Source organism: Euprymna scolopes, chromosome 3 (assembly GCF_053919585.1).
Source record: "Euprymna scolopes isolate OS-2025 chromosome 3, ASM5391958v1, whole genome shotgun sequence".
Classification (NCBI taxonomy): domain Eukaryota; kingdom Metazoa; phylum Mollusca; class Cephalopoda; order Sepiida; family Sepiolidae; genus Euprymna; species Euprymna scolopes.
In genome coordinates, this window is record NC_136484.1 from 109,974,010 (window position 1) to 109,986,741 (window position 12,732).

At 37.8% G+C, this 12,732-nt stretch overlaps 1 protein-coding gene across 1 annotated transcript; it reads left to right on the forward strand.

The window, feature by feature from the left end:
• Window positions 1-1,590: 1,590 nt before the first annotated feature.
• LOC145262156 (uncharacterized) lies at window positions 1,591-2,070 on the forward strand. The gene has a single exon (XM_080119806.1). It carries the CDS (start codon window positions 1,591-1,593, stop codon window positions 2,068-2,070), a length of 480 nt encoding a protein of 159 aa, XP_079975932.1.
• The last annotated feature ends 10,662 nt before the right edge of the window (window positions 2,071-12,732 follow it).

Here is a 12,732-nt window from a genome sequence, read left to right on the forward strand (position 1 = left end):
GAACTTTGTCATTTACAGCCTTTAATGTGTTGTCGTAGATGGTCGTGTCATCAGCATAGATGTCAATGAATGATTTAAGTATGTGTTTAGGGAGATCATTGATGTAGATTAGGAAAAGAGTTGGGCCCAGGATGAACCCCTGAGGGACTCCAGTATTAATACTGTGGGCCTCTGATTTCTGACCATCAACCACTACTCTTATGAGCCTATCGGAGAGAAATGTTTTAATGATTGAGAAAACATTTCCACTTATACCGTAGCTGGAAATCTTGTGAAGTAGGCCTTTATGCCATACCTTGTCGAAGGCGTTTGATATGTCAAGAGCAATTGCCCTAGAAAGGAAGCCTTTGTCAAGAGATTCACTAATCCTATGAGATATAACCATTAGCACATCTGCGGTAGATCTTGCAGAACGGAAACCATATTGCATGTCACTAAGAAGGTTATTTTTGCTGAGATGGTTGACTATTTCTCTATTTAATATGGATTCCAGCAACTTACTCATAACACACAGGAGACTTATTAGTCTGTACTGAGAGGGAGATGACTTTTCACTATCTTTACAAAAAAAAAACGAACAAAAGCAGATAAGTCCACAATAATTTAAACTTGCGAGATCAAACTTGTAGTGTTGCCGATTTCACATTAATCGCTTTAAATCGTTTAAAAATGATTTTCTTTTAAAAAAAATAAAACTACTCGATCGATTTACGTGATTTTTGAAATATGACATTTTCGTTCCATGACTTGTACGTACATCATAAAGATTTTTCTGTGATTTTTTTTTTTTTAGATTTTTCTGTGATTTTTAATTAGATTGAAATCTAAATAAGAACCTATAATAGAGAATGGTGGGAGGGAGAAAATGATGAAGAGGTACAGAGATGAAAAAGAGGCGGTAATGAGAGAGAAAAAAAGAGAAAGTGGTGAATGCGACCAGGGGCTGGGGGGGGGGAGTAAACTTCAAAAAGGCGGAGGAAAGGTAATAATTATTTGTTCATATTATTAAATAATATGAACAAAGAATTTAAACAATGAAATTGTTAAAATATATTAGAAATTGATAAATCCAGAGAAATAGAGGAAGGAAGATGAAAGGGAAAGGAAAACTGAATGGATAGATAGATAGATAGATAGATAGATAGATAGATAGATAGATGAGAGTGTGTATTGCGGGAGAAATACCTAGAAATATAATAGGAAAAAATCAACCGGTGAATGTGTGCTGTTACTCACATGCGCACGCGCACACATGCTCGTGCGCAAATAATTTCAGTTTCCCCGCACATTTACACAAAAATAAGTTCTTCCAGTAACGACATAATTTCAAATACGCCCACACGCTTTTCTCACAACAACAAAAGTAAAATGAACATATTTCTGGCGGACGTAGTTGAAGACAGTATCACCTTGAGATTAAAACATGCACTTCCTTCTACAACCCTACAGTTCCACATCATGTTATTCTCCCATTTAAACCGGGACCGCAGACATCCGTCTACACTGACTCCTTGCCTACGCAAAGAACAGAGACCGGCAATTTAAAGGCTTCCAAATCATTTTTGGGATTAAATCAAGCGAAACAAGAGCATGGATTCGTCACTTTCAGAAATATCTCCAGCCACCCTATCATTAAACATCCCGGTATATAACTCAGCCAACATCAAATCCTGCTTCGTCCAAATCCAAGCTTTATTCAATGCAAAGCAGATAACGTCGCAAAGGACACGATACACTTACCTGGTCGAGAAATTACCTGCCGACATCGTGGAGATGATAATAGATTTGCTCGAAACTATACCAGAAGAAAACCCTTATGACCAGCTGAAGGAAGCAATTCTAAAACGAACTGGCTTATTGTACAAGTCGATGCTATGCAACCTCTTTACGCAAGTCGAACTTGGAGACTGCACACCGTCGCAGTTGTTACGTCACATGCACACCCTTTTGGGAGATAACAAGATGTTGGAGAACATCATGAGGAGTTTGTGGCTGGATAAACTACCAGCATCAACAGTGCAAATCCTCCAATGGCAGAAGGAACAGAGCCTGACAAACTCGCGGAAATAGCAGACCGGATTCACGAAAACCTCCAGGCACGCTGAGAAAACTCGCTACAACAACAGCCAATACAATGAAGAGACAAAGAGCTAGCTGAGCTAAAAAAGCAATGGTTGAGAAGCTGTCCAAACAAATGCAGGATTTAATGAAGGCAGATGGCAGAAGTAGAAACGTGGAATGCGACAGAGTGGGTGGACACTGTTTTTACCATAGCAAATTCAGCAGTAATGTGCGATGCTGTACCCACACTTGTTCTTTCAGTAACAGAACGAAACAGGGAAACGAGGATGCCAACCAGTAAAGACGACGACTGTCGTTGGACCCTCTGTAAAAGGTCGTCTTTTCTATATCTGTGACAGCACCCACGGATATAATTTTCTGATAGACACTGGCGCCGAAGTAAGCGTATCCCACCGCTGACCAGTCAGAAGATTACGGCCGAATTGTATCAATTACAAGCAGCCAATGATACCAAGATGTCCACATTCGGGGATAAATCACTGACTATCAACATCGGCTTGAAGTGAACTTTCACATCGATTTTTACCATAACAAACGTAACAACACCCATAATAGGAGTGGATTTTCTGACGAAATTCAACTTGTCCGTGGACATGACCAACCACACATTAACAGACAATCAAACGAAATTGGTGGTTAGAGGAGTCTCCACTCGATACCAGTCAACAGGTATCAGTTCAGCTCTACCTGAGGACCCAGCTATCCGTCGATTACTCCAAAAATATCCGCAGCTGTCTCAGCCATTCAGGAACATGAACACGGTCAAGCATAGTGCTAAACACTACATTAAAACGACCGGACAATCAGTACATGCCACCCCCAGACATTTAAAACCGGACAAATATCAAATAGCGAAGGAAGAATTTCAGCACATGCCACAACAGGGAATTATCAACCCTCAAAAAGCGCATGGTCTTCTCCCTTACACATGGTACAGAAATCGGAGAGTATATTCTGGCGCCCATGCAGCGATTTCAGAAGACTAAATGCACAAACTGCACCAGGCAGATACCCTATTTCTCACATCCACGATTTTGTGATCAGGTTACAGAACACGATAACCTTTTCGAACTTGGATCTAGTGAAGACATACTACCAAGTTCCCGTAGCAGATGAGGATATCCACAAAACAGCCTTGACCACACCATTTGGATTTTACGAATTCACTCGCATGCCCTTCGGACTTCAAAACACTAGTCAAATTTTCCAATGTTTAATAGACAAGGTTTTCAGAGGATTGCTATTCATATTTGCATACGTGGATGACGTCCTGAGTGCTAGTAAAAACCTTGACGAACATAATCAGCACTTGGATCAAGCTTTCTAGAGATTATCTCACTACGGCCTAAAAGTAAACGTTGAAAAATGCATCTTCGGCCAATCAAAAGTCAACTTCCTCGAACACACGATCGACAAGGGCGGAATATCACCACTACCCGAAAAAGTGAGTGCCATCGCTAATTTTCCACAATCCACATCTGTTCAACAAGTACGTTGATTTATAGGGATAATCAACTACTACAGGCGATTCTTACCCAACTGCTCTGAAATTCTCATGCCACTAACATCGTTGTTGCAGAACAAGACCAACAGTTAACATTAGATGGACCAGCCTTAGCAGCTTTTACTCAAGCGAAGAAAGCCCTAGCAAACATCACAAAGCTGACTTACATAAATGACAAGGAAGATACCAGACTCACACTTACAACAGATGCGTCAGACGTAGCCATAGGGGCAGTCATACACCAGCTGACCAATGATAGGATGACCCCTATATCATTTTTTTCAGTTAAGCTAAACAAAACACAAAGAAAATACAGCACATTTTCAAGGGAATTTTTGGCAATTTACCTGGCGATTAAAGATTTCAAACACATCTTGGAACGCAGAAATTTCACGATCTACACAGATCACAAACTGTTAACTTGTGCGCTACACACACACGTAGACAAATATGGCCTATGAGAAATCAGGCATCTTGATTATATTGCACAGTAATCCACAGATATAAGATACGTGAAGAGCCAGGAGAACCTTGTAGCAGACACCTTATCTAAAGCTATGATCACTTCTCTAAATTCCAGCCCGCTAAGCATGGAATTGATAGCACGAGAACAGGAATCAGAAACAACGTTTAAAGATGTTCAGGAAAACACATCCTTACAACTCGAAAAAATGCCCGTACCCTTCAGTACAGTGATTGTTATTGCGACACGGCAAAGAAACAACCATGACCGTACATACCACCTAGCCTCAGACAACACGTTTTTCAACATCTTCACAATTCATCTCACCCAGGAAAAAGAGCTCTAAAGCTAATTACGCAACGTTTCATGTGGACAAATATGAACACAGATATTCAACATTGGACTAAAGCACAAAATTCACAGACACACGAAATCACCACTGGATTCTTTTAGCACACCCGATGCTAGATTCACCAACATCCTTTCGATTTGGTAGGACCGTTACCCAGTTCAAAGGGATACACCCACATCCTGACTATCATCGATAGATTTAGCAGATGGCCTACCACCATAGCCGTTAAGGATACTTCAGCTTCAACAATAGCCAGAGCCATACTTCAGGACTGGATAGCCATTTTTGGAGTACCCATAGTCATTACGACAGACAGAGGTTCGCAGTTCCAATCGACACTCTTTGCGGAATTTAATCAATTACTAGGAACGAACCACATCAAGACTACGGCATATCACCCATCCTCGAATGGTTTGGTTGAACGCTTTCACAGGCAGTTAAAAATCTTCCTGGCAATGAGTCTGAACAGCACTGACTGGGCAGACAATATACTTTTGATACTATTAATGATATGGAACTCTGTAAAAGAAGACTTACAAAGCACACTGGCGGAGGTAGTTTTTGATTCCACTTTGACTCTACCGGTTCAATATTTTGATCAACACACGGAGGTCTCACCTACAACCACGTTCATAACAGGGTTGAAAGATAAAATGTCTTGTTTAAATTTCACATCCTCCAAGAGGACAGACAGACAATCCTATATCCCAAAAAATCTTCACACCACCAAACACGTATTTGTCAGGAACGACTCAATGAAAAAGCCATTTTGTCCAAATTATTCGGCTCCATGCCCAGTTCTGGACAGGCAGGATAAATATTTCATTGTTTCAAAAAATGGGAAAAGAGACACTATCGTGTTGGACCGACTTAAACCGGCATACATAGAAGAAAATTTTCAAATCATTCCCCCACTGAAGCAACCTCTTACAGAACCTATTGTTGTACAGAATGCCGACGCAACTACCAAAACGAAAACCAGCAGGAGAGTACACTGACTGAAACGTTTTAAGGAATACATTACACATTGAAAAAAATAGAGAAAAACAGTTTTATATTTTTTTCTTTAATCTGGAGAGAGTATTTGTGCTGTCACACACACACACATACACACACGCACACACATACACACACGCTTGCGCGCAAATAAACGAACGTTTATTCATTTCAGTTTCCCCGCGCATTTTGCACAAAAATAGTTCTTCCAGTAACGACATAATTTCAAATACGCCCACACGCTTTTCTCACAACAACAAAAGTAAAATGAACATATTTCTGGCGGACGTAGTTGAAGACAGTATCATGTGACACAAGCGACCAAGATTGTCTTTTTAACGCTTTTCCAAAAACCATAATATCAGCAGTAGCAATCTTGTTTTGGAGCCGGTTCAAAAAGTATTTAAACGCATCAAATATTTTTTCTTCCCTCCTTTTTCCCTTCTTTCTTCTTCTCTTCTCGCTCCGAAGTGACACAAGAACATGCCTCTCATTTTCATCTCATCGTCACTTTCAAATCTGTCGAAACCATAATTGCACACATTAAGCGAGCTCTCAAAAATCACACTTATGCACACACACACCCATTCTGCATATTTTCTATAAGAATTAATAACAACGGACTACTTTCCTCATGGGACTTTTGAATAAGACGAAATTCGCCAGTTAAAACACAAAACTTGAAATAAGGACATTTTCACACAAGACTTTCACCTTCTAACCTTATTAATTCCACGAAGGACTTTCATCTAACATTCTAATCACAATGATTTCTCAAGAACTCTTACCGATCGGACCTTTGCTTGTTCATCTTGTTATTTTTGTTGAAAAATAAATGCAGTGCATTTTAAATGAGAAGGAGGTGTCATTTTGTTTTATTCCTTTTTTATTATTATTATTTTGTTGGGGCAGAGAGATTTAATTTCACTTAAACTTCTTTTCCCCTACAAATGCTTAACAAAGAGAGGGGTAAATAGGTGGAAGGGGAGACAGGCAATGTAAATAGAAAGAGTGTGTTAATCCGTAAGGAGGAGTGAGAGAGAGGTGAGTGGAGGGGAGACACAAAAATTCTTCAGGATATATGTGAAAAAGAGAGTGGAGAAGGAGAAGATGAAGACGGAAAGAACACGTGGACCAGTTTATATTTATCTCGTATCTGACTTTTACAACAGCCGAAACAAGTAAAGCGTGAATTATCTCTCCCTGCGATCACTGCAACCTGATTAAATATAAACAACCCGTTAATCGCAACTTTTGGTGGTACGATAACGCAGTTACTTACCCGAACCAGTTATCTTATTTTAGTCATGTAAATTATCTAAAGCGAAAAGAGTTTGTAGAGGGAAAAGTAATTTCAAACGAAACAATGATGTTACGAAGTGCATACGAGATCTCATTTCGATTTGTGAAGCTTTCTTTGCGAGAAAGTAACAAAATTAGCAGGAGCAGTGAATACATCGTTGAACGTTTCAGTGGCGCGTACAGTTGCTGTATACACCCACGCAATTTTCGCGATCGTAAAAGCTAGAACTCGTCTTGTTTTTGCTGACATGGTTGGAAGCATAGGGATGTTGTGTTTTCAGCCAATCACATTGCAAAGAAAGAGAATATAAAAATATTTTTCCTGACAGCCCTCGCTGGAGCCGGTCTGTCCACTATAAAAATGGGGAAAATGCGCCAAAACCAGTCAGTTGAATCCAGAGTCACAGTCAGTCAACCAGCATGGGGTAATCATCGGCTCTGTTGGATTTCTTTTCCCGACGTTAAACAATCACTTTCGCGCGCACTATTCATCAACTTCTCTACATGGAAGCACCAACAGCGAGAATTAACATTTACATTTCTTATTTCATTATGTTTCTTACTTTTCTCTCCTAAGAGGTTACAAACATTAACTTTACGCCAAAAATCTTCTTTCCTGAACATTCTCATATCTGTTGCGGACCAGGATATATATACCCTAACTCGCTACAAGAAAACATAATGAAACGAATTGAATGAAGGAAACAAAGAACTCAAATGCTGGAATAAAATAAACATGTCGTTTATTTTCTGTTGAGAAATTAAAGTCTTGGGTGTACACGTGTTCATTCAGCCGTTGATGACTACGCGCTTGGGAGGAAAGGGGAATGCAATAGAGAAACACGAAGTGGCAAGCGCCTGTAGAAAGAGAGGGTTAAGCTCAGTAGAGAGTCGCGCACATGTCTGTGTTGATGGACCAAAGCCAAAGGGGAGATAGAGTGGGAAAGTCCATCCAGTTCATGGAGAGAGAAGCGTATAAAGTGTACGTGCGCTTATCCCACATTACAGTAGCAGGGAAAGTGACGTTAGGGCGCGCGGTCGGTTTGTCAACTCAACAGGTCGAACGCTGGTCCGAACGAAAAAAGGAAGTTGACAGGTTTTGTTGACTTTTATACTGGAGTTAGTGTTCTGGGTGCGCATGTCTGGTTTTCACTTAAAAGGAAGTGACGTCACAGCTCGGGTGTGTGTATGCGCATGAATGTGAGTGTGTGTATGAGGCTGTGTATATGCGTGTGTGTGTGTGTGTGCGTACATGCATGCGTACATGTGGGTGTGTATATGTGAGGGAGAACATGTTCGAACACATCCTTACGAACTTTGAACACTTTAATTTGTGTTTGCTTACGTCAAGTTTTTTTTTTTAAATAAAAGATTGAGAAATCAATCATTTAAAATTTAAATCTATATTGTTTGTCAAACGATTAGAGAGTCCTGGGGTAAAAAGAGAGTACCTGTGTGTAACACATGTGGAAGTCCATGTTTGGAGATAGGGCACTTCTGCATGTCTGTGACATATTAGCAATAGAGACGAATTATCGACCCCTGTTTTTCGAAGGAGAACTGACGTCTAGCGGCCATTATGTGAACCTCAAATAAAAACAAGTGTTTACGATAACGCAAAAATATATAATAACAAAATAAATAACACAAAAATATGAAAATTGAAAAATTTACTGTATAAAAAAAATGTATCAAAATATAATTTCATGTATTAATATAATTTCTTTTCAATGAGTGATTTATAACTGAAAACAAAATAATAGTTATGATAAAAACACAAAACATTTATAGATTATTTTTAGAATTATTGGGGTTTTCTTTTACAATAAGGTTGTATAAAAATGCAGCAAAATGTAATTTAAAAAACATTTATAGAGGTTTAAGAATAATTTCTTTTGTTTTGTCTTTTTTTTGTCTTTTTTTTTGTTTGTACAGAAAGATTGTATAAAAATGTAGCAAAAGATAATTTTAGTTTGCATGCACTTTTAGAAAAGGGAGAGTTATCGACTGCTGTTCTTTGGCTGACAAATGACATCTGTCGGCGGTTCTTGAAACTAAAATACATACATTCGCTTTATGTCACTGACATGCAGAAGCGCCGAAGATAGCTATGTTGGCTTGTTTGTATTCACTCTAACCCAGGGCCAAAGGGCCTGGGGCGAGGTAGCATTCCAACAGAGTGGTGTGCTGTCAGCCAGAGCTAAGGAAAGAGAGAAAATGTCTTGCCGGTTAAACATCTTATAAACTTAGTCACATGACTGAGAGCTGGCTTCTAATTGGACGAGCCAGGAAGGAAGTGTATTTCAAAATCTCCAGCTTCGAGAATTCACTCCTACTTGTGTTTGTTGCAAATCCGTCTGCTACAGTTCAGTTAACAGTGTGTATATAGTGGTGCTGTGTTTAGTAGTTTGTGAAAGTCTAGAGACTTTCATCTATTGGGGGTTTTCAGCACAGAGTGCCAATGCCCTTTTGTGAAGGCTGTTCTCACATGTGTTGACTGCCGAAGAAAAATGGAAAAGAGAAGGAAAGATTGAGTGTTTTGGACACGCAGAGTTTTGGACGTTAATATTACTTAATATTAGTGCTCTGATTGGTTGAAAGAAATTATTGATTTGAGCTTTGGGCAAACCAAGAGTCAATATGTAAAAAACAATATTCACTGTCGCTGCTATTTTAAGTAAGTTTTAGTAGTGTTTTGATTCTATTCCTTGACCTTTAGTATTAGAGCAAAGTGTAGTGTCTTTATTATTGTCTCACCTCCCAAAATTTTTCAACCAATGAAATTATCCATTGAGCATTTTGCAGTATAGACAAGAAAACGAAAATGAAAAATGGTTAAAATATATATATATATATATATGTATATAGTCTTTGAAGTTTTTAACATTTGAAACCACACAAAAAATTATTTTTTATCATTCATTAAAAAAACATCTAGTCAGTAAGTCATTTAATCACCTGCAATCACCTGCATCAACTCTCAAATTTACTATAATACCAATTTTTATATTTTTTAAGGGATCATCAGTTGTTTACCATGAAACACTGTTTCGGGGATTTAAAAACAAAACAGTGTATTACATCATGGCTCCCCAGCAGTGTTGATCAAACACCACCACCCTTAATCTTAGGAAGAAGACAAGTTACAAAAATTTTTTTTCCCAATTTCCTATTCTTAATTGTAATTACTAACCTTTTCATAGTATAAAAATGAATTTCTTACCTGTGCGATTCATCAATTTCCACATTTAAAATGGATACATTTTTTAATTTTTTAATTTATCAGTCTTGTATTTATAAGATTTGGATTAATCCATTTAACTACTTATCACCCCCACTATAGTTAGTAGTTTGTATATTTACATTCTTATTTATTTAAAATTAGATATATAAAGGTTAAAAATATTTTATTTTTACATATATACATTTTTTTTTTTTTTTTTTTTTTTTTTATCTATATAAATTTATTATATGTAATTATAAATACATTTATACATTGCTAATATAGTTTTGGATTTCCTTTATCAATATAATCTGGTTTATCTTAAACGATTCAAAAGCATCAGGATAACGAACAAATGCTTTATTTAACTGTTTAAATATTTTATTTTTATCTCCACCTTGTTTTATCATCCTTATTACTAAGCTAGAAACTGGTGGTATAAAATCTGTTAATTTTAGAGTAACGCGAGCTATTCTCAAAAACTCTGACATAATGGTTCCATAAAACACAAAAACGGGGCAGGTGCTATCCTTATGGGGCATACGTACTATTTTAAAGGGGAAAGCGTTTCTTTTATCAAATATTTTATAAAGAAAAATTCCATCCTCAATTTTTATATCTAAATCCAGAAATATATATATATATATATATATATATATATATATATATATATATATATATATATAAAACAAATAAATGTTACCAGAAGCAAGATAAGTTACTCTTCTATCTACCAGGATAAGTTTTTCCGAGACTATTCAGATGACTGTCTCATGTCAGACATTTTTCCTTGTTCTGACTTAACATTCGGCATTATTCGTGTTTCAAAGTAAATAAACGCTTTAAAATAAATTAACACAGAAAAAAATATCCAAAAAAGTAGAAGTGTAACTTAGTTTGCCTTTGGTAACCTTTATTTGTTACTAGCAGTTCAGCTCGGCTTTGCTCGGGCCCTATGTACTGTTCATAACTTTATGTGCATATCTATATATATATTAAAAAGTTTGACTCATATCTAAGTAACCTAGATCTAAAATTTCAAGTGTTTAGACCCAAAATTGACGGAGGAGTTTGGTAGAGTCTACAAAGGTCAACTCTTTAAACTTTGACCTCTCTTAGCAGCCAAATTTTCGCCCAAAAACTGATTAAAAAGCTTGCTGCATGTCTGAATACCCTTTATGTAAAATTTCAAATGTTTAGACCCAAAATTGGCTGAATAGTTTGCTAGAAACCGCAAAGGTCAAATCTTTTGAACTTTGACTCCTTGGCACCAAAATTTTCGGCCAAAAACCGATTAAAAAGTTTACTCTATATCTGAATACACTTTTTGTAAATTCTCAAATCTTCAGACCAATAATTGGCTGAGTAATTTGGTAGAGATCGCAGAGGTCAATTTTTTTTAACTTTGACCCCAATTTTGACCCCTTAACATTTATTGTTTTGGGCTCAAATCTAGTTAAAGGTTTGATTCATGTCCAAGTAACCTACATCTAAAATTTCAAGTGTTTAGACCCAAAATTGGTGGAGGAGTTTGATAGAGTTTTCAAGTTCAAATCGTTGAACTTTGACCTCGTGGCAGCCAAAATTCTGTCTGAACACTGATTAAAAGATTTTCCCAAATTTCCATACCCCCTATGTCAAATCTCGAGTCTGTAGACTGAAAATTGACAGAGTAGTTTAGTAGGGAAATGTACACACACAGACACACACAAACAGACAGACAATTTCACTTTTACATATAGATAGATTTATTTCTTGATCACGTTTTCCTTTTGTTGTCTAGACTACAAAATACCTCATATATTCATAAAAGATTTTTTTTTTTACATGGAGTTCACCACTTATCAAGGCCCAATGGCCACTCGGGGATAAGGGTTATTGTGTGTACAGTAATCAATGGGAGAGTGTAGTAATAGTATTGGAGAATTGATAAAGTGTCATTACTTAAGGGGGCGGTTCATCAGGAATTTGTTTGTGTTGGACTTGAAGACATCCAGGTTGAAGTCGGGAGGGAAACAGGCAAGCGGAACAGAGTTCCACAGGCGTGCAGTTCTAAGAAAGAAGCTTTGTTCATGGAATCTACATTTTGATTTAGGCACAGATAAGGAGTGGGGAAAATTATTGACGGTGGTTTCAACTAGTTGGGTGTTTTTTGAAAAAGATTGGCGAGGGGGGACCAGAGAATGGAGCTCAGACGAGTATTTGCCATGGAAATAACGATAGAACAAAGACAGGCTCGCTACGTCTCTTCTGTGGGAGAGAGGTTGCAGGGAAGAGAAAAAGGCATCGCCCACCAAGCCACAAAGTCTATTTTGTACTCTGTCAAGGCAGGATAGGCTGTTTTTAGCAGCTCCTGCCCAGATGTGGCAGCAGTACTCCATCCTTGGACGTACTTGGCTTTTATATAGATAAAGAATTGCATCATTAGTGAGATATCTTCTGGAGCGGTAGAAGGATCCCACCATTTTCCTAGCGACCTTGGCAACAGACTTGATGTATGTGTTCCATTTAAGATCAGGAGTAAAGGTCAAACCCAGAAGCTTATCAAAACATGGAGCCTCCCCTAGACGAGAGCCATCCATTTCAATTGATGCCAGATGGGGATCAGAGAGTTTATGATGTAGAGATAGGGACTTGGTTTAGATGCATTAAAGGTAACCAGCCACCTCTTCCCCCACTGTACCACGCGCTCAAGATCAGAGGAGAGAGGATCAGAGAGAACATCATCATTTACGGCCTTTGATGTGTTGCTATAGATAGTCGTGTCATCAGCATAGATGTCAACGAAAGATTTTAGTATGTGTTTAGGG

Bases quoted from the DNA above. Each gene is read 5' to 3' on its own strand.
- LOC145262156 (XM_080119806.1), top strand. From the start codon at position 1,591: ATGGATTCGTCACTTTCAGAAATATCTCCAGCCACCCTATCATTAAAC.